This window comes from Aplidium turbinatum, chromosome 5, assembly GCF_918807975.1.
Source record: "Aplidium turbinatum chromosome 5, kaAplTurb1.1, whole genome shotgun sequence".
NCBI classification, from domain to species: domain Eukaryota; kingdom Metazoa; phylum Chordata; class Ascidiacea; order Aplousobranchia; family Polyclinidae; genus Aplidium; species Aplidium turbinatum.
Window position 1 is genome coordinate 17,050,172 of NC_137476.1, and position 25,996 is coordinate 17,076,167.

General features: G+C 37.1%; 2 protein-coding genes across 3 annotated transcripts in view; both read right to left on the reverse strand.

Annotated features, from left to right (window-relative positions):
- LOC145770853 (nucleoporin SEH1-like) overlaps nt 1–25,996 on the reverse strand; it is a 127,759-nt gene that overhangs the window by 13,050 nt on the left and 88,713 nt on the right. For both annotated transcript variants that reach the window (XM_082582593.1, XM_082582594.1), the window contains exons 6-9: nt 25,473–25,571; nt 3,647–3,787; nt 3,201–3,276; nt 2,627–2,705 (exon numbers count right to left, since the gene is read on the reverse strand). In XM_082582593.1, the coding sequence (XP_082438719.1) occupies nt 2,627–2,705; nt 3,201–3,276; nt 3,647–3,787; nt 25,473–25,571 (395 nt within the window). The remainder of the gene's footprint in view (nt 1–2,626; nt 2,706–3,200; nt 3,277–3,646; nt 3,788–25,472; nt 25,572–25,996) is intronic.
- LOC145770855 (uncharacterized) lies at nt 7,269–10,057 on the reverse strand. The gene has a single exon (XM_082582596.1). The coding sequence runs from the start codon at nt 9,361–9,363 to the stop codon at nt 9,106–9,108; it is 258 nt and encodes an 85-aa protein (XP_082438722.1). The 5' UTR covers nt 9,364–10,057; the 3' UTR covers nt 7,269–9,105.

Sequence of the window (25,996 nt, forward strand, 5' to 3'; positions counted from 1 at the left end):
CGTGGAAGTCAACAGAGAAAGTAAAGTCAAAATCACGTGGTCAAATTTTGAGAAATCCCCTCTTCAGATACTGCTAAACCACTTCGAAATTTACTAATTTTTCAGAAAATCTCCTTGGGTGAACCAGGGTCAAAGGTCAAAACCCAACAAAAATTTTTGGTTTGCAAATATCAGTGAGCAAAATGGAACATTATCCCAAACTGACAAAATTTTAAAGAACATCAAGGAAAATGAGCCACCCTAATCTAGATCGGTCATATTTGTCCACCGAGAAATAACACAGGAACTAGCGATACAAATCTAGTATCCCTTAGCTTCCATTCAAGGAGGAAAACTTTCGATTTTTACATTGCTTCCACGATTGATGACATTGAATCAGCGTAACAAAGGTGAATTCTTCGCCTAGAATCGATGGGAGTACAGGTGAGGTACTTCTACACTAATCACGCGCAAATTAGTTAAAGTTTTACGTCACAATGTCTGGCTTTGATCTCCGAGTGAAAATGATATGCAAGGTTGATTACTAAATTAGATTATACGAGTAGGCTATTACAGCAAGATGCAATAAAATTTGTTAAGTTTTGGTATTACAGTAAGAAAGAAAAGACCCAAGGAAAATTCACTTTCGCTCACATGACACGCAAAAATAAACTTAAAGAAAAAAGCCTGTGAAACTTTGCACAGCAGAAAATAGTAGCGTTGGTGTAGAAATTTTCCGACTCCTGTTCAGAGCATTGTGACGCAATAAGCCACACGACCTCGTTCGGTGGAAGTTAATCAGTTATGTGACGTATTGAACAGCTACACGGCGCAAGTCGTTGGTCTGATGAAAGCCTTTCAGAGTGACTTTACTGAATTTTTAAAAAGCCTTTAAAACCGTAGTTATAGTTCTAAAATGGCGAAGAACTAGTATCAGGATAAAGTGATTAAGCATGACTAGCGACGGCTAAAACTGGTGTGTCCGCCGTGAGACTTAATTTGTCCGCCGAGATAGCCGCTCCGACCGAACACGTTTGTCCGCCGTGAGACTTAATTTGTCCGCCGAGATAGCCGCTCCGACCGAACACGTTTGTCCGCCGTCAACAAAAACGAATTTCGAGGCCTGTAGGCTACTTCAAATTATATGCTGGTCAGTCACTTTGAACTTTAGCTCTTAATATGCGTAGTTGCTAAACTGAGAAAACAACAAACCGCCCCTCGTTATTGACACTCATAAAAAATAAACAAAGCGAAAGAAATCAAGAAAAACGTTTTTCAATCATTGTTACTATGCTTCAACGGCACCACGCTGGCGTTTATCAGCTACCTTTATGTGCTAGAGCAGTGGTTCTCAACGGGGGCTGTACCGCCGCCCCAGGGGGCGTTTTGATTTTGCAGGAGGGCGGTATGATTACATCGGATTAAGGGGGGTGTTTTGATTGTTAGGGGGCATTCTGGTTTAATTTAACCCATCTCGCCTACCGCCCAGCGTAACGATTTTGTCAAAGAGCTCGTATCTTCGTGGTAGCATTTCCTACCTCATACCTGGTGGAAAAGGGACTCAGCAGTGTTGTTTAGTGTTATTTGTATTTATTACAGACTTGTAATCATCCTAGATTATTACTGTTCTATAAATTTTCTAGAAAAGTAAAGTTGCACCTATGGCGAAGACTTTCAATGCGATCATTGACAAGCACTGTCACAAGGGTTATCACCTGCTAAGATTTTCAAGGTTTTAAAAGGGATTGTGTGTCATTCTGGTGTTATCAAGGATTCAAGGGTTACCGCCAGGTTATCATGGAGAAAGGTGGATACGTTGAATAATTCTTGAATGTTTATTCAAGACAACGTATGTCTATTTCTCTTTTATTTGATATTATTGCAACTGTACTTTTTTTAATTGTAAAATAATACATCATCTAAACTCAAATATAGTTAGTAGTCTCTAAACACTTGACAGCCTGTTTCACCTAAAAGGAGGATCATTAGAAGGTCCTTATTCAAATCAAGTGCCTTATTACGTCAACAATATGAAAATCAAAACTGACTGATCAGAGATCTTCGAGATGTTTTAAATTTAAGGTCTTCTGTAATAAAGGTAGGCCTATTTGTTATTTTAGCTGTCCACGGTATTTTTAACAGTTGAAGCAGCCATAAGTAAGCACGGCAAATGCTGATGTTTTTTCCAAAAATGTACTGGTCTTGGTAAATGTACGTTGTTTTGTCTCCCATGACATATGGAACTTTTCCATGGCCATTTTTTTCGAAAATGATTTGCCTCTTGATTTCAGAGTAATTTCTAGCGTTTTTTTCTAATCACAATATCATGGAATAAACTTAAGAAGGTATCAACCACCTCAACCGATCGATCATCAATAAACTGATAGGCCTGGAGGACGCCATCAGTGTTTAATTATAACGTCACAAGATGAGCAATGTATTTGCTTTTCTCAATCTCTGTTTTTAACTTGAAACCATGGTAAATGAAGAGCTAGTGGTGGTTCACATTCCACCGTTAAATACGACATTGGTTGATTATCCCAATCAGCGTTCTGATAAAGCAACTTAAGCTAGAGGTGTATTTACTATTAAAGTAGCTGACTTTTATGTAATACCACCAAATTTTGAAGAGCACAAAGCAACCTACCCATCCAAAGCAAGATTTTTCCATTATCACCAGTTGATAATAAAAGTGTTCCAAGATCGTTCCAAGACAATCTGGTAACCTGAATACAGGAAAGTTTCAACATAATAACTCCACCAGCAACTTTTTACATGGTTTCAAAGTCTAGGAAATGACCATGCCAAGATTGATGCACTACAGCACTTTATTGGCTTAGAACTAGTTTACCATTTCAACAATTAATGCTAATTATCAATTTGAAGATGCTGTAATGTTCAAAAACAAATATAAAGCAATACTATAGACTACATACATATGACAACTGTTGTTGTGTCATCTGTCTATGGTATAATTACTTCTGTCCCAAAGCTATAAACCTCTTAAAGCAATGGTTGCTGTGGTAATAGCAGTTTGTTACGAGCTTTCAGAAAAGTGCCTTAACTGCCCTAGTCAAGTGCAATGATGAGTGGTGAACTGGTGATGGAGTCAGAATATTGTTGTTTCATAAGGGCTCTTCGGCTTGAGGCTGCTATCATGGATGCTGCGTGTTGAGTTACTCGAGTACAGCAAAACTACATTTTTAGCCTATCTTCCTTACCTTACAATTGTGGTCAGTGAATTGTGCGACTGGCTGAACGCTTAACTCGGTGAGCTCGGAAACCTTTTCATTTGCGCTGCAAAAAAGTGCTTAAAATATAATGAGGTAAAAGTGCTTTGTATACTTCAACTACACAAATAAGTTTTGTATCAGAGTCACATCACCAACTGCACAGTCTCATATTAAATGAGACCTACGGTCTGAATAAAGCGGATAACAAACCAACATAATAGCGGCTATATACAGTAGGCTACTTATAATGGCATTAGATCAAAGCCAGATCATTAGCCAGGGACCTTCACTATGGAGCCGGCTACTTGACTCCACTTTAGAAAGCACAAATCATGGATATCATCAGTACAATAATTATACAAACCTTCAGCAAATAATTTCTTAAAATAGTAGTGGCAGAATATCTATGATGTGCTGGTTTACAGTTTACAAACCTTGTGCTTTTCAAGTTAAAAATGTGAAGATCATTTGAGGCAACTGCAAGAATGTGATGTTTTCTTCCAAGATTAGGGGCAAAACTCAAATCGTTTACTCGTTCTGTAATCTTCATGATGGTGTATATCTTCACCCACTCTCTATAACACAAGCGACTTAAGCAAACTTAAACCAATAATGTCAAAGGTGCAGAAAATTACATTTAGGTTTTTATGAGCAATGAACGTGTGAAACTAACAAATCAGCTTTCGTCACAAGAGTCAAGTTATGATAGAAAATGAGTTTCAATTTGATTCTGAACTGAAGAAGTTTCATTTATTTGCTTAATGGGTAAATATTCTTGAATTTCATTACAAGTGTTTTCTAATGTTTTTTTCGGTACATTGTGTTTAATGTGTACTTGTATAGAATCCGAATCTAGAACCTTATTCCAAACTTGCTCTGTCAAATTGTTCTCACCCATTCATTCAAGATGTCCAACCTATCTCAGACGATATCCACGGAAGTACTCTGCAATATCCTCAACATCAGTCCACTGTCTTAAAACATCAATACCATTGCTGTCAAGAAATATCTTGCCATACATCACACAAACCATCCCCATTTCTGTGGTTTGCACTTGCCTAATATCTATCCTCTTTACCACCCAGCATTCATTTCTATAACACATGCCTTGTATAACCTTCTTTTTAATATGTGAGAAAGCATTCTGCTAGTAAGTAAGTGAGCCTGACAATTCTTTAAACTTTTTCTAACCCTTACGACGTATCCTTGATGTCACTGCTCTATTTAGCCGGAATGGCTAGTCCGATTCGGCTAGTTCCCTATTCGGCTACAGTCCGATTCAGCTAGTCCGATTCGGCCAGTCCGATTCGGCTAGTGAACCCTATTCGGCTACAGTTTTGAATTGTATTTTATTCCACAATATCGTTTCTTTTGCATTCCGACAAAGAAAAATAAATTGAAATGAAATTTAGCGCAAAATGTTTGAACTATTAAATTGAAATGTTTGCTCACATAAAATCGACATGTATCCTACGTCACTGTCTGTATGCAAACCAAAACTAAAATCGGAAATTTCAACAGCGCAGTTTGAATTTTTACATTAAAAATGATAACAGAGAGATGTATGTCCGATTCTTCAGTTTATAGAGAATTTTGTATTTTATTCCACAATATCGTTTCTTTTGCCTTCTTGCATTTTATCCAGTGTTTACCTTTGAGTGCCTTCCCAGACAGCAAAATCAGTCATTTTTACATTGATTCAACGTCTGCAGACGTTGAATCAATGTAAAAATGACGAATTTTGTTGTCTGGGTTCGTTCGAAATAAGTGTTTTACATCAAAATAACATTTTTCATGATTAACAATAGAGGTTAATGAGATAAAGTCTCAGCAAAAACGTGTCAACGAAAAAAAGACAGTTGCCAAATAGCGTTTGACATAAAAGATGAAGTTAAAACCTAAGTGGCAGTTTAGAATAAACCTGGGTTTCGGCGTTACATGACCTGGAATTTAGTTTTGGTCTCAATCACATCATCATGATTCGGAGTAAGATCTTAGTTAGATGATTCACAAGGCTAATTGTTCTGTGGAGTGAGCATTCTGTTGCTACGGTTTTATTTGGTAAAGTTATGAATATGGAACGTACCATATCACTAGGGATGTTTTTGGTGTCATAAATATGATTTAAGATTTCAGTGGTTAGGTCTAAACCCCACTCATCTAAAGCTTCGATAATTTCACCTATAAAAGAAACGATATTGTGGAATAAAATACAACATTCTCTAAATCAACAGAAGGTGTCAATGGATTTGGAATTTTGTAATAGTTGAGGATTCTAATAATTCTAAGTTTGCATACAGATGGTGACGTAGGATACACGTCGATTTTATGTGAGCAAACATTTCAATGTAATAGTTCAAACATTTTGCACTAAATTTCATTTCAATTTATTTTTCTTTGTCGGAATGCAAAAGAAACGATATTGTGGAATGAAATACAATTCAAAACTGTAGCCGAATAGGGTTCACTAGCCGAATCGGACTGGGCGAATCGGACTAGCCGAATCGGACTGTAGCCGAATAGGGAACTAGCCGAATCGGACTAGCCGAATTGGACTAGCAGAATCGGACTAGCCGAATAGTAGCAGACCCCTATTTAGCGGTGCAATTATCTATTCCTAACATATTTCTAAGATAGAAAAACTCCATAGCAACTTCTATCTTAACACATCAAAATTCCACATGCTATTCGTACATTTTTTATACTCAAAACGCGTCCAACTCATCGATCTTTCACAAATGCCTGAACATCTCTTGTGCACCCAATACTTGCATTCAATACACTGAGTAGAATTACTCATTACTCTCTTGCTACATATTGCGCATGGATCCACAACATTGATTGCCACTACTTCATTTGTATATTTTATTCTAGTTCTCATTTTAATTTTATTCACATTTACTTTTAAATCTTTGTTTTTCAATGCATTTTTTCATCCAACATAATTTTCTTCCAACTCTTTCTAACTGTCACCCATTAACACAAACTCGTCACTATACAAAAATTCTTTCATTGTCCTTTCCAGTTAATCTGCCAAAGCATGCTTGACCATAGGCGTCGATTACCAGTGGGCAGGGTAGTACGCCCTCTCAGGTCCGAGACAAAGAGGGGTGAGATATTTCTGGCCCTTCACTTTTTCGTTACTATTTATAAAAGCATTAGCAACTGTTTTATAAAACTGCCGGTTTTGCGCTGTTTACGTGAATAATAGTCTAGCAAAACCAAATACTTTTTCATGCTTCACGAGCAATAACATGCAACAAATCCAAATTATGGAAATTTTATGTGGGGATTTGTAGAAGTCATAAAGGCAACGATTGAACAAAAATGGAAAATGCTATACTCAAGTTTCACTCTTGTTTAGGATCCTCAGTGGTGCATATCTATGTTGTTTTCAGCAGAATTGAACTTCCAACTCGATGGCAATTATGCACATGCTTGACTTCGAAAACTTTGAGATTGAACCCCTGTATAATTTGTACTAGGGCGACCAACATGTCGTTATTAATCACTCGGCCACACCTCAAGACAATGAAGCTGTTTTTAACTTTAGTTTTTCTTGGGTTCAATGTGAAGAAAGATGCATGGATTTCCAAGAGTGTAAAATTGCATGAATCAAATCCACATCCCCCTAAACTCCACTCTAGGCACTCCGTGTGCGCTCCAACCGTCCTTATACGGAAGTTGGGATTTTCCTTTCTACCTTGTACTAATGGGAATCGACTTCTTGTGAATGTGGCGGTGAGGAACAGACTGCAGACCACATCAAACTGTTAGGCTAATTTAATTGTGCCTGAGAAACATTTACAAAAGCCATTCGATTTGTTCAAAGAACCCAATTAGCCTAACAGTTCGTATTTACATTGATTCAATGTCTAAATATTGAATAATATTCAATCGTTGGATTTTCAAAAAATCGCCGATTCGAACTAGCTGAATCGGACTTGCCGAATAATAGCAGACCCGAAAGGTCTGCGTGTCTTGGATGCTGAAACCATAGTCCAGCTGCTCTCTCGAAGCCTTCCAGAGTAGTCCAAGAACAGTGTGAATATAGGGTGATAAACGAAAAGACTCTGGGCCCTAGCGGCTTACACAGTACAACGATAGATTTGTCTTTTAGAGAAATTATGCAACGCCAGCTATCGTTGTTCAGTTTAGCCAATGATGCCGAAAGTAGCAAAGAGATTGCAGTTTAGCAAACGTGGCACTAAACTTTATTTCTGCAATGAACACTTTCATCATTGTTCCCAGCTCTGCATGCAAAGTAGAGTGATATCTTTCTATGTTAAAAGCGTATTTGCAGCAGCTACACACAACACAGCCACGTATTAAATGACCTGACTATTTTGTATACACATCGAGAAAACATGGAGTCGAACTTAGTGGAGACCAAACTAGCCAAGATAGGCTTGGTTGCTAGTGAATGCGCAAATTTATAAGGCATCCATTCCATAATGAAGACGCATCTTTCAGCCAGCATTATACAAATTTAGTTGTTCATGACTGTGTGCCAGGAGTGGTTTGCGAAGCCCATCGCCGAAGGCTAGTTTCATAGATTACAACAGCCAAACTTGGTTATATCGAAAACATTTTGTATTGTATTGTAGGACGTAGTACAGTCGACTATCATGCGATAACGCTTTAGCATTCATTGGGACTGTCTTCGGCAGCGTTGACATCTAGGTTTTTTAAAAACAATCTAGATGAAGCTAAAAAAATGACCAGAATACACCAAATTGAAGCAGAAATAAATTAAAAAATAAACCAACATACAATACTGATGAAAAATCGCATTAAGACACATGAAGCTTAACAAAAAAGATCAGAATAAGCCAAATTGAAGCAGATATAAACTAAAAGAATAAACCAACATACAATACTGATGACAAATCGCATTACGACACTAGGGTGGTCTTTAAAATTTTTTTTTGGAAAATTGAATGGGCTACCCCTGATTATTGTTACATATGATGAAAAAATACTCACAAAAAAATTTCATCCGAATCGGAAAAAATTTAGAACGTGCTACCGCACATTAAAAATCTGAAAAATTCATGAAACTGGGCAATTTTCATGATTTTTTAGAAAATATTTTAATGCCACTGATAGATAATAAATGCTCAAACACAACTTTAAATGACAGATCAAAGGTCTTAAACACTATTTAAACCTCTTTTGGGATCACTGGGTAATGATATGAGTGTCACGGCGCCAGGTCGGCCATTTTCCTAGCTGGAACGCGTACTCGGCAGTCTTTTGCCAAGTGCCCAATCTTGTTACAAATGTAGCACTTTCTAGCATTTGGCGTGTCTGATTTGAGTTTCGGACAATCTTTGACTATATGTCCAGGACTCTTACAGTTAAAACAGTGTGGGTTTGCTTTCTTGCCCTCATTTTCTGCATTTGTCTTTCTTGTAACTTCTGATAGGTCGAGATTGTGTGCTCTTAGGAATTGATCAGCAATAGTAGCTAGTGTAGATAGATCTTTCGGCGCTTGCTCCCTCAGATATACGGCAAGACTCTTTGGACATGACTTGACAAACTGCTCTTTTACAAGCAAGTCTCTAACACCTTTCCACTCTGTGCCACATCCAGCCATTTCAATCCACTTCTCAATATAATTTTGAATCCGAACTAAAAATTGTTCTGAAGTCTCTTCCAGTTGAGGTTTCGCATCTCTAAATTTCGATCGATACCCCTCTTCAGTTAGCTCATACCGGTTGAGCAACGCTTGCTTCAACTGGTCGTAATTTACCGCAGCCTCATCGGATAAACGCGAATAAACATCCAAAGCTTTTTCCGTCAACAAAGCACTGAGCGATGTTGCCCATTCTTCTTTGTCCCACCGACTAGCTGCAGCGAACCTTTCAAACCTTAACAGGTAGCTATCAAGCTAATCTTTCCCATCTACAAATGTTGGCAATTTAGGGGTTTTCCCTTTGTGGGAAAGCACCGAGGCAGTGTCTCCATTCACTTTCGCAAGCTCTAGTTCCAATTCCTTCATTTTTTGTTGAGCTTCTGTCGCTGCTCTCCTCTCATCAGCCAATCGAAGCCTCTCTTCTCTTTCAAAAGCTTGCTGATCTGCCACAAACTTTCTCAACTCTTCACCTTCGTATCCCAGTTGTTTTCCTGCATCAATAAGCTTATCCATTGCAAGCAACTTCTTTTTAAGGCAAAGTACAACAGGTTTGCATATACAGTCACTATTTTTGGAATAAAAATATCCCGGACGAGCCCCCAGATGTCACGGTTTGTCTGATTTACAAACGCGCGCGGACTGATATGCAAGAAGCACTTTTTGTGTAGCCTTAGTCACTTTATTAAATACAGTTTACAACATTAATCAAGTCTTATTCAAATAGAATTCGAGCATGAAAAACAAAAAGAATGGCAGTTAGAAATACATAGCACACCCCAGTTCTGTAAATGGATAAAAATTAGTAGTTACTTACAGTCTCATTATAACTGCAGAGCTGGGCTAACTGGTCAGGCGAATACTTAATTAAGATAAAGTAATAACTATCTAGTTATTACAGACGACACCGGATAAACGACACTTTTACTCAACTATAACAGAATAATTGACCCTTTTACTCAACTATGATACATAAAAGTCAAAAACAGATAAAGTAAGCTTTCCTTTGTCTAGCAACAAGCCATGCCTCAGCTGAAAATGAACTTTGACCAGAGTTGCCAAAATAAAATCACACAATGACATAATAAAGCAAAAGGGACCATGATAGGTCACAATGACTGGGCTTGACTGAAAGCATAAGCAGCAGAACAATTGAGTTTGTGACAATGAGCTTGCTGGGGACTTTGAAAATCGTGGAAAATTCAAGGAATTTGGCGATTTTTATGAATTTTTTGAAGTTATTTTAATGGCACAAGCTAACAGCAATAAGCTCAAATGCAAATTTATGTGACATAAATGTTATTATTTCAGCATAGAAAGGTGTACTTTAAGCATTAGCATTGTATTGAATTCTTCAAATTTATGACTTCAAAGACAGTTGGTCGTCATCAAGATGAGATATGGCTCATACGCAAGTACAAACATTGTCTCACTGGGGGGAAGCTGCCATCAAAAAGAGAAGTTCTGCAAGTTTATTTCTGCTTGCATTGTATGGAAAAAAAGAAGGTTGGAGAGACTTCCTCTGCACTATCTGACATGGTATTAGATTTCTGGAAAAGAGCGAAAATTCCTTGCTAATTGAAAAAAAATTGATTGTTACTATTGAAAAACTTGTAAACAACTGGCAGAAACTGAAGAAAAATGAAGAAAACAAAGCAAAACATTCAAATACTGCAAAAAACAAAGAAACTAAATTTTCTGAAGACTTGGACAGATTGTTTGATATAGCACATCCAAATGCCTTGGAACTAATGCAAATTCAAGAAGACCGTGAGTTTTTAATTGCTTGAAGAGAGAAAGGGTGAAGAGGTTCCATGGCTGGAAAAGATATGACTTTGGCCCGTAAAGAAGAAAGATCGAGTAAGGGCAGAGAAGCAGAATCAAACAGGACATTTAGAGAATATCAGAGACGAGCGGGTGAGGCTTTATCAATGAGTATCATCACGGCTTCTAGTGAATCTGAACCTGAAAATGATACAACTTTTACTCCTAATTCACTGAAATTGCATCATTTGTACTCACCTGAACAAAAGAGAGCACAAATTCTCTTGTAACCCCGATAATGGCTGCTACTTTACATCGCACAAAAGTGAGAGATTGCTCTGCTACATATGTCCTTGCTGAAATAGCAAAGAGCCTTGGATATGAAATAGACAACTTCACTTTTTATCTCGAGGGCCGCATTCAGAATCTGAATTTGTTCGAGAGCTGCAGTAGCATATAGTATAGTTAAGATTATAAGCTAAAACGTCAAATCTAACAAGTCAAAACACAAGTTTTATTTATTTTTAAAGTGACAAAAGAAACGGAGATTTTATATACAGTACATGTATTACAAAAAAGATATAAAAAATGTTTGTCTTAATCAGTGGCGGCTCGTCAGAAGGTGCTGCGGTACTGCAGCAGCACCCCCTGGCGTAATTTCCCTAGTTGCACATATAACCTAACCTTTATTGAAGAACCTAATGTATGTGTATTTCTTGAAATTCTTCTCAAACCAATCGCTAATATGTAGAAAACAATACCACAAATCACTGTATTAAACAAATTCTGACACGGAAACTCTGGTACTGCAGTGACCTGCAGTCCCAGTTTCGGCTTGTTTGTGCTGTATTGCGCATGCGCGAAACTTTTGGAAGCGGCGATTTTGGCTGAGTGAGGGACTGCAAATTTCGCAGTACCATGTTGCCATGTTGTAGTCTTGAAATTTTCGTTACGACAGAAACTGCTGGACTATATGCCAGTGATATACCTATTGGCAACCCTTGTCAGTCGAAGCTATTCAAGTTAGCATTTAGCAAGGCAGGCAAGCGTCTGCGTGTTTTCCCTTACTAACTTACAGTGCTTTTTGAGTTGTCCAGTCTAGAGTTAGATCAATATAAATTAAGTATTTTTGTAGAGTTAGACGGCAGTGTTTCAGACAATTATGATGTTGATGCTGGACTAAGAATAGATGCATACAGAAAGCATAGGCTACCACCTTGAGTTTGACGCAAATAAATAAAAAAAATATTTTCTTTAACTTTTATTAGCATAGATAGACCTACCGGTATATGTATAGGCTTAACCGGTTTAGTAGCTGACAGCTGTGCTGGCTACAGTTGTATACCGTACCGTACATCCAGTAGGCAGCTATTGCATGACATGTTTTGAACCGCCTTGGTTTTGTCACCTTTTCCTGTTTATTGGCATGTTCGTATATTGATGGTAGGCCTATTGTAGCTTGCACAACTATTTTCATTCCAGACACGTTAATGATGAAAAATAACCTGAACTACAGTACCGTACCGGTATATGCCAACAGTGAATAGGCTATGCATCTGTAAACTGCATTTATAATACATCAAATCCATTGTGCCAGATCAAACCTTAATGGTATGTATAAATTGCAATTTGTGTTGATTTCATACTTAGACTAGCCTACCATTTTGTATTCAGTGATTTTTTTAAGAGTATTACTATTGTGCAAAAGAATTGGAAGTCATGAGTCATGACAACCATACTTTCCCAAGAAGCAAGTTCTGTAACAGTGCGTCAACTGCTACAACTTAATTTTTCACAGCTGTCCCTTCAGGATAAAGTTGCTATAAAGAGAAGAGGCTGTCCTACACCTGATCTTCCAATAGAAAAGACAGGATTCAGGAATAATATGCAATAAGCCATAGCAAGAAGTACATTCGTGGCTTTAATACAGAATGGTACCAAAGAAAAGGTTGGCTCTGTAGCTGTGAAGTATAATAATAATCAGAGCATCATTTTGTTTTCCTTGTTTGTTGTTTAGAGGCGATGCAATATGGACAAAAGGTGGCTTTCGAAGTAGGCCTATACATAAATTGAAACAAAAACAATACAACAACATTCCACGTTATTTGAATTGTTGACATTTATTCAGAAAAATAATTTAAATGATGCTCTCAGTGAAGTTTCCAAACTGTTAAAAATCCTCCTAATCCTTCCTATGATCACAGCAGAGCCTGAACGCTGCTTTTCAACATTAAAAAGAATCAAAACTTTTCTGAGGAGTACCGTGAATCAAGAAAGGCTAAATGCTCTTGCCGTCATTTCAATGAAGAAAAAATTCTTCAACAGTCACCCAGATATTATTTAAGACAAAGTCATTAACCTTTTTGCTCAAACGAAAACAAGAAGAATGGATTTTGTCTATAAATAAGCTTTGTTCCGGTTGAAATGGAATTGTTTATTTGTAAGTAACTTATGTTTTGTAGTTTATCCCACTTGTTTACCTTTTCATCCACCCGAATTATTGCCTGCATAGTGCATGTGCACCATGCAGTGTAGGAACTTTGTGTCTTTTGTTTATTTGTTATTCATAATAATAAAATAACCCATCATTATAAAATTTGTCAGACAAACAGTAAGAAATCTTGTGATTCAGCGAAAGAAAAACTTTGCTGGATCATCTATGACCTTAACTGAGTCACTCACTAAGCGGAGAGTTCAACTCATCAATGATGCAAAACACCAATTCAGGAAAAGAAATGTCTGGACAATCAATGGCAACATTTTTGTATTTATTAATTCACAGACAGTCAGACACACATACTCAAATCCTCAGAAGACATCCTAAAATTAAGTACTGATTAATTAATCTTTTAATGTTTTGGGTTAGGCCTATAATAGCCTGTCTAATTTGTTAAAACTGCTAACTATTTACAAAACAGTGCTTATATGTATAATTGTATATATATGATACTGCAAATAATTTTAACCAATGTATAGGCTAGACTGTTGGACACTTCCTTGTTACTTGTTAATTAGGAGAAAAAGTCTGCTTTGAATTCATCGTATTTTCCGTCCCAACAATCAGTTGTAGCAAGATCCCGATATCAATTGAGCAATTGTTCAAACTGGAATATGGTGTTTTCGTGTTTAAATTTCACAACAATTTACTACCAGATTGCTTTTCCAACTTTTTAAATATGTCAAAGAGGTTCATAGCCTTTCTACAAGAAACCATAATAATGATTTTCTAAACATTCCATACTTCTCAAAAACGCTTACTCAGCATTCAATAGAATTCACAGGTGCGAAAACATGGAACGAACTTCCTTCTTCAATTAGAAAGACTGATACAAAGTCACTTTTTGTCCACAAACTAAAACAACATTTAAGCAAAACGCATACGCAATAGAAAGACTACGTAGTTTTGCATTCTTGTGAAGATTTCAGTTAAAATCCAAAATAATTTACAAAAGATTAGGCCTACCTAACAGTAATGTCGACTGCTTGTGCTGTACTTTTACGTTTGTTTGTATATATTAACAGCAAACGCAACACTCCATGACCAACACGACACCAGCACAGAAAGGGATGAGAGCTTCATCAACACCATCAGGACATCATTATCTTATATACCAGCTCATCCGTTCCGTCACCCACCAGGACAAGAAACGATAACTTAAGCTGGATCTCAAACCTCAATCGTCGTAGGCTACTGTGTGATGTGCAGTCTGACCATAGAAAGAGCTCAACACCTGTTCTCTTGTGCCACATCGAAATGGGCTTTTGCCTGAGGATGGGTTTCTTTTACGTCCAGTTTTCTTTCTTCGTCCTATTATTATTACTGAAGACTGCTCAGTGCTCATCCACATCAATATTTGAACTGGCAAATTCAATCCACAACACTTTTCATTAGGCTGTCATTCATTACTATATGTGTGCTTCTCTTTGTTTTTGCTGTTTGTTTTTTGGGTTTTGTGGCCATGCTAACTACAAACATATAGCCTTCAGGCACGTTTTAAACCTTTCAAGGTTTTGCCACCTTTTCCCATTCACGTGCTGGTAGGTCTATATCGACTACTGTAGTTGGTAGTATCTTTTTAGTCCCGGATGCGTTAATGACAAAAAATAAAATGATTGATATGCAATGCACATTATGAGCAAAATGTTCCCATCTATTAACTTCAGATTTCCTATTTTGTACCAACCTTTTAGAAAAAGCAATTTTTTTATTTCAAAGTTCTAAAAGTCCACGTTTTCAACTGCTTAAAATTTTTATTTTGTTGTCCTGAAAACACCAGGAATGGCATTTTAGAGCATATAAAAGTGAAAATTTTTCTGGGGGGGCATGCCTATATTCAGGATCAACATTTGCAGCACCCCCATGAGCAAATGTCACGAGCCGCCACTGGTCTTAATTATTTATTTGAATACAACCCACATCAAGATAACACTTTGCCAGACGCACTGTGAGCGAACAAAAACATAATACATCTGTGAGCGAATTAACATAACCAGAAAAACTGTCGCAATCGCCGCTTTTCTCTCAACCAAGAGTCTTAGCCTTGATCCAAGACTAAAACGAAAAAGAAAGTCCCATGATGCCACAGGCCGAAGTCAGAAATTTCGATTGTGATGTAATCGGCTGTTTACAGTGTTTAGCAATGGCTTATTTGACCATAATAATAGCCATGCATTCATGCAAGATCACAATGTGACTAGGAAAACAAACTACTACAATGCGACAAAATAACTATAATTTGTCTCTATCACGATGAAATATATGAAAAAAAGTTTAATTAGGTCATCATTGTAGTAACTAAAATTTTTAAGCAATTTTAGGATTATTTTAATATAGTTTTGCTTCAGGCTTTCACGGGCCGCACAGAAAGTTGTTACGGGCCGCATGCAGCCCGCGGGGCTGTAGTTTGCCCACCTCTGTGCTATATCAAACAATCTGTGCAAGTCTTCAGAAAATTTAGTTTCCTTGTTTTTTTGCAGTATTTGAATGTTTTGCTTTGTTTTCTTCATTTATCTTCAGTTTCTGTCAGTTGTTTACAAGTTTTTCAATAGTAACAATCAATTTTTTTCAATTAGCAAGGAATTTTCGCTCTTTTCCAGAAATCTAATACCATGTCAGATAGTGCAGAGGAAGTCTCTCCAACTTTCTTTTTTTCCATACAATGCAAGCAGAAATAAACTTGCAGAACTTCTCTTTTTGATGGCAGCTTCCCCCCAGTGAGACAATGTTTGTACTTGCGTATGAGCCATATCTCATCTTGATGACGACCAACTGTCTTTGAAGTCATAAATTTGAAGAATTCAATACAATGCTAATGCTTAAAGTACACCTTTTTATGCTGAAATAATAACATTTATGTCACATAAATTTGCATTTGAGCCTATTGCTGTTAGCTTGTGCCATTAAAATAACTTCAAAAAATTCATAAAAATCGCCAAATTCCTTGAATTTTCCACGATTTTCAAAGTCCGCCAGCAAACTCATATCATTACCCAGTGATCTCAAAGTAGGTTTAAACAGTGTTTAAGACCTTTGATCTGTCATATAAAGTTGTGTTTGAGCATTTATTATCCATTAGTGGCATTAAAATATTTTCTAAAAAATCATGAAAATTGCCCAATTTCTTGAATTTTTCATGTGCGGTAGCACGCTCTAAATTTGTTTCGATTCCAATGAAATTTTGTTGTATGAGTTTTTTCATCATGTAACAATTATCAGGGGTAGCCCATTCAATTTTCCAAAAAAAAATTTTAAAGACCACCCCATTACGACACACAAATCGAAACAAACCAAACCAAAAAAAAACAAACAAACACCAAACGGTTGCAAATAAACCAGATTTGGTTTTAAAAAGACTAAAATGATAACACTGGTCTTCGGAACCCAGCATAATCTCCATCGTCGCTGGGGTACTTTCTGCGATTAAAGAGACAATGCAGGATGGCAGCACGACTCTGTTCGACTTGCCCAGAACTTCTCCATCCAACAGCCACTCCAGCACATGCCTATAAGCGACCAGCCTGAATTGCCTGGGAGATATAACAGGTTAACAGCTTCGTTTAATAATGAATGGAACAATTACGTAACCAGCTCTTAAATGGCTGTTGAACAGTAAACAAGCTCAAGTAAACTCACTCATTCGACAACTTTCCATCGAGTCCTCTGGGCTTGCCATCTTTTTCTCAATGCTTCCTATCAACCTTGAAGAAGGTTTGTAGGACTGCTGGATTGACCATTGCATGGAAGTCGTCCAACACAGTGATGCAAGAGGTGCTCTCCGCCATGCCGTTAAGCACCCTTACAAACTGCTGTCCCTTAACCCCTTTGAAGGTTGGGGGGAGCTGTCAATTCAACTTTTTGTATCAACAGTAGGCCGTTGCGTTTTGAGGTCAATTTAAAAAAAATACAAGTAATAGGTTTGGCTAGGTGGAAAATCACATAAAACCACCCAAAAAAATTTGAGCAAAAAATATCAATGTTTAGGGGTCCCTCCGCCTCCCGAAAATGTCGAAGGCCCATTTTTCCTTGAAATTGCATAACTTCTAAACCGCTTGAGATAGAAACTTCGTTTTTGGCTCTAAAGACTCAGAAGTCACATGTTCCTATCTGCTCTAAGAGGAATGTGTTCTTTAAAGTGAGAAAAATAGTTATGAGCCAAAAAATGATTTTCAGGGCATTCGAGACTGGCTATCATTCAAAAACAATCAAATGCCTAATGAACGGTTAATCGGGAATGTAACGCAATGCCTTCAGAACAGAAAAGTTAAAGACAGTGACGATGCAATGCCAAGCAGTATGTTGAAGCAAATTGACGACTCCATAAGATCTTATGTCACGTCCATGACTGTAGAACTGAATTCATTGTAAGCCATTTGTCTGATTCACAGGATAGTGTATCTATCGAGCTTGCGCCTCGTTATGCTCGTGTGAAATATACACAACTGTTATAATTGTATATTCCTGTTGAGTCTGGTAACTGCATATTTCTCTTCATGACTTTGCGCGATGTGGCTTACTTGATTTCTAGATAGAGTGTATCTTTATGTTTTCTTGAAGGTATCACAGTTGTGATGTGAATTTGTTGCATTCAGTGTTCGCTAGCAGTTTTAGCTGTTTACAGTGTTCATTACGATTCCTTCAGTGTTTGTTTGTGTGCATTCAATATTCTTTAGCAGGTTCCTCTCTCAGTTTGGGAACTAAATTGGATTAGGCTACTGTATGTTGCTAGTTAACGTTGTTCTTTTCATTTTGTTACTGAGCTGACACATGCATTTCATAAACATACACCTGAATTTGTTTGTATTTTAACTTAAATGCATTCCTGAGCTAAAGATGTTTTCCAGTAGAATGACCCCATGTTGGGATAATTTAGAATATTCACATTTATTTTGATATTTTCCTACAGTTACTTTGTTGACTTATAGTATACACAACACCTTTCAACACAATTTACTCTGCAACTAAACATTTGTTTTTAAAATATGCATGATTAGGCAGATACTATGATTTTTCAAAGTCTCAAATGCACTGAAAATTATTTTTTGGCTCATAACTATTTTCTCAACACTTTAAAGAACACATTCCTCTTAGAGCAGATATGAACATGTGACTTCTGAGTCTTTAGAGCCAAAAACGAAGTTTCTATCTCAAGCAGAGGGACCCCTAAACATTGATACTTTTTGCTCAAAAATTTTTTTGGGTGGTTTTATGTGATTTCCCACCTAGCCAAACCTATTACTTGTATTTTAAAAAAATTGACCTCAAAACGCAATGGCCTAATCAACAGTTGTATCTCTAAAACCACTGAGGTTGCGACTGCGAGATTTCTTGAATTTTCCTAACTTTTATTCACCTCTATTGAGCTGAAATTTTGAGAGAAAAAAGTTATAAATTGAGAGATATAAGGCATTTCTCAGCACATCCTATGAATTATTTCATAAACTATTGTTCAAATTTTTCCCCGCAGCTGAAAGAAAGTAATTAATTTGGCCAATGTCTCGTTAATCCTAACTTTTTATGTAAAATTATGCAAAAAATTTGGAGCTGGTATACAAGTCCCCCCCTTGGTAACTCATGACAAAGAGGAATTGACCAAAACATGTGGATTGAAGTGTGTGAACAGTAAAGCAAAGGTGGAGTAGTTTCACCCTATATGTTTGGTCGAGTCCTGGTTTGCCAGGGTGGAAATAATGCAACAGCGAAGTGAGGAACATTGGTAAACATAGGAAATGTGAAATAAACCCACAGTCAGCAAATCTACGTTAATTTAACGTTTACAAATGTTAAATCAATGTAAAAGGACTGAATTGCTGAGTGGGTCGTTATTGTTTAAAACACAAAAAATACACGTAAAGGCGACAAAGCGATACAAGAGCAAGGCAGCGATTATGTTTCTGGCCAAAACAAATTAACTTTTGACATCAAAAATAAAAATGATTTTAACAAAGCTTCAAAATTTGTCGTAAAAAATATTGCAGAGATACAATAAACATAATCATTTTGTGCCAGATTGTGAGAAGACTTCCTAGATTCTTTTCAAACATTTGCAGGATTGCAAATTATTTTCTATAACTTCATATTGCCAAAAAATGGCTTCTTGGTTGAAAAAACGTGACTACAATTCTATAAAAAAATTCTTAGGCCTACTACATTGAAGCAATGAAATGTTTTTTTGTGATTTTTTCTGATGACGTTTTACAACATCCGAAAAGTACGAAATAATAATGATGAATAATTTCACATAACCATGGTTTGTAAACGCTTCACAAAAATTGTTGCTTAGACTTTACTGTTGGACGTAAAACATTTGTAAAAGAAAACTGTCAGGTTACGTATTTATAATGTTTAATAGAGCAGCATGCAAACTACGCGTTTATGGCATTTGCATCGTGTTATGATTCCCGCGAATTTCCCACAAGGTCTTTGTTTTTATCGTGATATTTTTGTTCCTTTTCTGTCCTAAACTTGAAGTCACTGTGCACCACAATCCATATCGCTTTTTAGACTCAGTCTTCATTGAAAATCTTTTGTGTGGACGTGGTGCATCATTTCAAGTAGTGTCTTCACTTGAACTGTTACACAAACCGCCCAGAACCAAGTTGATTATGAACATTATAGCCGTTGAGTGGCCGTTATTGCATGTGTGGAATTATTAGATGTTTGACTAAATTCATGCCAAAGTCGAGTAAACTCTGCTTTTGGGACCCCTGCTGTTATTTACGCTATTTTTTGTTGATAAGCAGCATTTTTTCAAGATAAATGAAGACATCGGTATTGTTCGTCACTTAGATTTAGTTTTCTCAGCATTGTTTATTCATTCTTTGATCTGTAGCGGACGCTGCTTTCAGCATATCCACCCATACACAGCCATCAGTGGGATGGCAACATTCCTGGGCAAAGTCGACAAGGAATGATAGGACACGAGGTCGATTATGCTGCTGTATCGTTTACTAACTCAACTCAGAAGATCAATGCTTGCTCACAACGTAATTGTTTATAGTTTTTAATCTTCGATCCAGCAACACAGAAAGTAAAGGAAAACACCAGAATCATCAAAGCTCCATCACCAACAACTGGATACGAAATGTTGTCGCTGCTACATTATTAACAATAACTTGATCCAAACGTCATCCTGGCAGTGCCAAAAATAGAAAACAGTAGCAACAACGAAACCGATATATTGCTTTAGAATTACCAAGACTGATTTCTTGATACTGGTTTTAAGTTCTGATTTTAGATATTGCATTCAACTGAAAGAACCGACTTTTCATATTAAACAAAAACTCCACAAACTGATTTTACATATTGCAAAACTCTACAAAAGACTAATTTTCACATAACAAAAGACTGATTTTCACATAGCAAACGACTGATTGATTTTAAATCATGAGCTAAACTTCTTTAAGAAGGTACTAGTGTGGGATTGCGAGTTTTACATACGATCACACAACGCAACACGACTGCAAATCTACATAACGATGAACCAAGGTAGGAATTCGGCATAGTGAAGTTGATTACTGAAGTTGAATTCCCGATTACTGAATTGAATTCCCGAGACGTGCAGTTATGCGCTCAAGGCGGAGCCTTCTGGACAATTCTAGTGACGTGTACGTGTGACGTCAGAGCTCTCTAGCGCTACAGATCCATTAGTTTGTCTCACTTTTTGGTATAATCGGATCGTTTATAAATGGCGCGTTTTCACAATAGCCGGCCTCTTATACATTGGCGCAACGTATTCAGGTGTTGAATCAATGATCAAAAAAGCTGATTTGTTGTTTGTCTTATGTGACGCATTTTGTGACACATTATGACAGCATTATGCCTGGTCTACATTACAAAATATTTTGTAGTGAAGACGAGGCATTATCATCTTTATTTTGCGCTCTTTGGAACAACTCACAGTGCACTGTGAAACAAAAATGCAACACATAACAACAAGTAGGCGACATAAAGCAGCAAAGAGACATGTAGTGATCGAGTTAGCAGCTACGTGATCTCATAATTTTGAGTATACAGTATGTCACAATTACTGTTTGCAAAAACGCCATTTCTTCAGCTTCTTCCAAAAGCATTTGCAGTGATACATTTCCTCAATTGCAAGTTTTGTCATTAAGAGCATTTCCATAGAACGTTTATTTCGAAACTAGGTTTTTTGTGTCACTACCGAAGGGAAGATTTCTTATTGTAACGTTTTTTATTCGTCAATGGATATTTGCTGGTTGAAACAACTGTTTTGAATTGTTTGTGGCCTACATTGATCCTGGATTGCTATTCTTCGTAAAGCTGATACCGCAAAAAACGTTTGCTATTATTGTTTCTAATTAACAACTTTGTGATCACTGGCTTTTCTTTTGTAGCATAAGAAATAACGCGCTTTGTGTTATTGAGGTCAAACCAAACAATGGAAAACAAGAGGATGTTTCTCTCTGCTCGCGCATATCGATGCACGAAGCAATTATGAGCTTATGGCTTGTTATCGCAATGTAATGCATTTCACGCCTTGCTTGAAGTTAGCTAAAAATAGAAAAAATTCGCCAAAATCTTGAATTTACAAGAAAACTACACAACTTTTAGCATCAAATTTAGTATCATCAGATCTGCCTGGCAATTTTAGGAAAAGTCAAGAAAAACCAAGTGCATGGCGTTACCAGGGTTGGAAAAATCCTGATTTTTTTAGATAAAATAGCACCGAGTCTACTTTGGGGAAGGGATCATTTTAGTGAGATAGCAGAATTATTTTTAACCCCTTGATTGATTGAAAGGCTTTGCTTTGCAAGTGTTTAATCATTTCTATTATCATATTGTAGGCCAGCCTGTCTATTGCACATATTTTTAATACTAAATCATAATGTGCATAACGAGATCGAGGTACGTCTCAGACTGTCATCTCACTACACTAAGATCTTTCCTTACGTTTGAGCGCACATCACTTTGCTTTTTTGCTCAACTGATGCATAGCCTACAACCAGACTTTTTGCAAAAAAAGTTTAACTGTGTAACATATGTTACCGACGTACCATACCAAAACAATAAAAGATCAGATGACACAAAATTGCAGTTGATTTTGCATTGAGAAGTTTGTACATAAATACAAGGTCGCCAGCTTTTGCAGTGCCCAATCGATTTTGAACTTCTGATTGAACCAGACCAAAAGTGGAAAAAACTCGCTCAACGTCAGCACTAGAAGCTTTTGCTGCCAAAACTTTCAGAGCCATCTTTAACATATGACTGCTGATTCTGTCAGACTGAGACTTCCACCACGCCAAGGGTATTACTGATTTGAGCACATCTTCTTGAAACATGTATGGTTTGAAAAGCCCAGTTTTAGCACAATAATTGAGAACTACTGACAAAATTAGAGATGTACCGATACCAATATTTTGGCCGATACCGATATTTTGGCCGATACTTTAGTGTTACAAAAAGAAGCAATTTTGGTATTTGCAAGTAATTATATCAAATGCTAAGTTTTACCTTATTTGCATAAAACTATTAAAAAAAGCTTTTTTTAATAGTTTTATGCAAATAAGGTAAAACTTAAAGCACAAGATCAAAAGTAAAACCACAAGATCTTGTGCTAAAACACAAGCGGTGGCACCACCGCGACTGACACAGTGACAAATTAGTCTAAAACCAAAAAATCCCCTAAATTTAAAATTAGTTGTGTTCAAGTTTGGCGCTTACAATAAATAAATTTCAAAATACGCCACAAAACCAACAAATTTGGAAATTTATAGAGCAGCAAGGGGAACTTCAAATGGGCAACACTAGGTGCCAAAGGGGGCATTATTACGTCATTATGAGTGACAATGGACGGATTTGGAAGTTCTTGGCGCTTGAAGATTCAAGAATCCAATCCCAACTCAATGTTGTGTCATAATAGTAGGTTTTAGTAATGAAAGGCCACCGTGATTGAGAGCTGGGGTATAAGGGAAGAACATTATATCATAATTGGGGTTTCTGAAAAATTAATAAAGAGTTTGCGCAAACTCTCCAAATAGGCAATCATAATTGATAATAAGATGTAAAATGTAAACCAAGTCATTTGTGTAGTCGTACAAAAACTATACGACAAGTAATGTGCAACCTAAGGGCGGTAGGCACCTTAACATACTCATATCCCATTGAACCATCAACCAATCTGAAGCTACGCTGTTCATGACGTCATCAAGGTTGCGTTTCTCGGAACAAAGGAAAAATGCAACTTCCCACCACTGCTATTGCTCTTGTTTGTTGTGTAATTAGCAAAAAAAGTTTAAAGTAATAATCAACTCTCTGGCTGAATGCTGAAATAGCCACAATTGGACGGACAACCTAACATCTGATGGTTCGGGTTCGTTCAATTGGATATCAGTATGTCAAAGGTTCTACCCCTAAGGGCGCTTGTCGTTTGGTTGAGAAGCCTTTGCCAGGCCAAGACTACCAAGGTAGCAAAAATGTATAATTTTGCATCGTTTTTACGTTGCTAAACGTTTAAAAAAACCATGTAACTTGGTTGTTTTTAGTAAGCTGGTTCTATCAGTTTGTGATTTAATTTCCACCTTTCGTTGTAATAAACTCATCAAGCTTAAACAATGTCAGAGTAGGCTAAGTACTGTAAGTAGGCTGCGCAACAAACTCCCACAGCCACAGTTATCACCATTTGCTGCTGACAAGTCAAAGAACATCCATGTCTTTTGATGTTGCCTATTTGCGTTGCATTTTTGTGTTTTTTTTTTATAGTGATACTTGCTCTTCGCTATTTCTGTTACGTTTAGATGATGTCACGTTATTATGCCGATTTCAGATATAATAATTAAATTCATGACGTTGTATGGATGAAAAACTTTTACAAGTTTCATACTCTGCTGAGAGTAAAAAAGAAACACAAATGATAAATATTGGAGAAATTGAGTCTCCTTACACAACTTAAGAATCGAACAACGCAAAACCGCAGAAACAAAATGTTTTGTTTAAGTGAAAGAATCACTCTAAGCAACCAATGTTAAAACTTGCGCGCAAGAAGTCATGGGAGTGTGACGTACCAAAAATTTGAACAGGTTGTTATTTTTCTACATCAATGTGACATTAGTTACTACTATAAAAAAATTATATCTTTGCTTCTCTAGAAAATCCGCAGCAAACGCCTTTTTTTACGTGTTTAGTATCGGCCACAGTATCGGCCAAATTTTGGCGATACCGATACTCAAAAAATGGCCGATATCACCGATACCGATATATCGGTACATCTCTAGACAAAATGATTGGGAACTACTGACAAAATGTCACCAGCAAATTCCATTGCCTCGTCAATTTCTTCCAAAGATAGTCTGCTACCTCTATATTGGGGGTCCAATATCATTTGATTTTTTTAAATTAATTTTTTTGATTTTTATTGTTTGATTTAAATCATGATTTGAATCAATGATTTAAATCGGCAAGAAACTTTACGATAATTGCCTCTACCCAGTGATCGATTTCGAGTAATGGGTAGTACCAAATTTAAGTCATAAGTAGAGTAGACAACCGGAAACAGACATTGCCGTCGGCTGCAGCGTGGGTCAGGTGTACGTCAGAAGGCGTACACCGATGCATAGCGCTCAAGTCCGCTTTCCCGCAATGCAGGATAAAAATAATAAAACAAAAACAAAAAAAAATAAAAAAAAACAAAACAAAACAAAGTGTTAAATTTCACTGAGGGCAACTCTCTATTAGATTGGCTCTTCAAAAACTCTTTCAAAAACTTTTATCAAATGTTCAAGCCCTTTTAGGCTTCGAAAGCTAGTACATTCCGAATATACAAGCTACAATCCGAATCATTGTTTGTTTGTCGTATCTTCGTGTCCACCTTCAGGCATGCCTTTAAGTGTCCTGCCAGAGACACAGCCGCATGCTCTTGAGCGGTGTCGAACCGGCGCTCTTTCGATTGCCGTTCCATGGCTCTCACCACTCGGCTATGCAGCCGACAATCACAATCAAGCCGACAAGACAATCTGAGTATTGTTATCTGACAGTGATGTTTTCCTGACAAGTTACTTATTTACCACACTAAAATATTAAGCTGTACCAGTTCAAGAAATAAATTATCACAGCAAAAACAACATATTTTTCCAACCATTACCTCATACAATTTGAACAGATTTTACTTTTAGGTTATTGCACAATGCACAGATGAGACTTGTCAATATTAGAAACATGGAGAAAATTGCAACAACGTTATGCTTTGCACAGTTTGCAGGTACAAAAAGATTTTTCATCTATTAATTATCTACTTTATCATCAGGATTGACAAGTATTATACACTACACAATCACATCAGATGACAAAACCACAACCTTTTTTGCATCACGACTTGAACAACATAAAATTTAATTAAGGAACAAACCTGGAAGCATCATTATACTCGAAAACAAACACTTTTCCACCAGATGACACATTCACATCATCACCACCGACTGCTATCATAGGAGCATGATATCTGTACCTGGAAGTACATGAATGAAGATAATGATAGACTTAGAACTATTAATTTTGCAATTATAGCACCAACTGTGCATGTTCTTCACAACTTACTACAGTCATCATTTTATGATCATATAGCAGCTGTTATTTATGTTTTCTGTCCTGCTACCCCACTAAAATGTCTTGTGCATCTCCACTACCCCAATGATGATGATGGCGTATGAGCGATCTTTCCAGGCTAGATTGGAGGGCAGGAAATCTTCAGCCACTCAGCAGTCTCTTCGTCCAGGATTCTCAGACCATGCGCACCGTGTGGAGGCCGGTGGGTTAGGCAGTGGTGGATGACATGGTCTGCGGTCTGTTCCGTGGCACCACACTCGCATTCTGATGAAGGAGCCAGGCCCCACTTGTGCATGTCCGAACGAAAGCGGCCGACGCCAGTTCGCA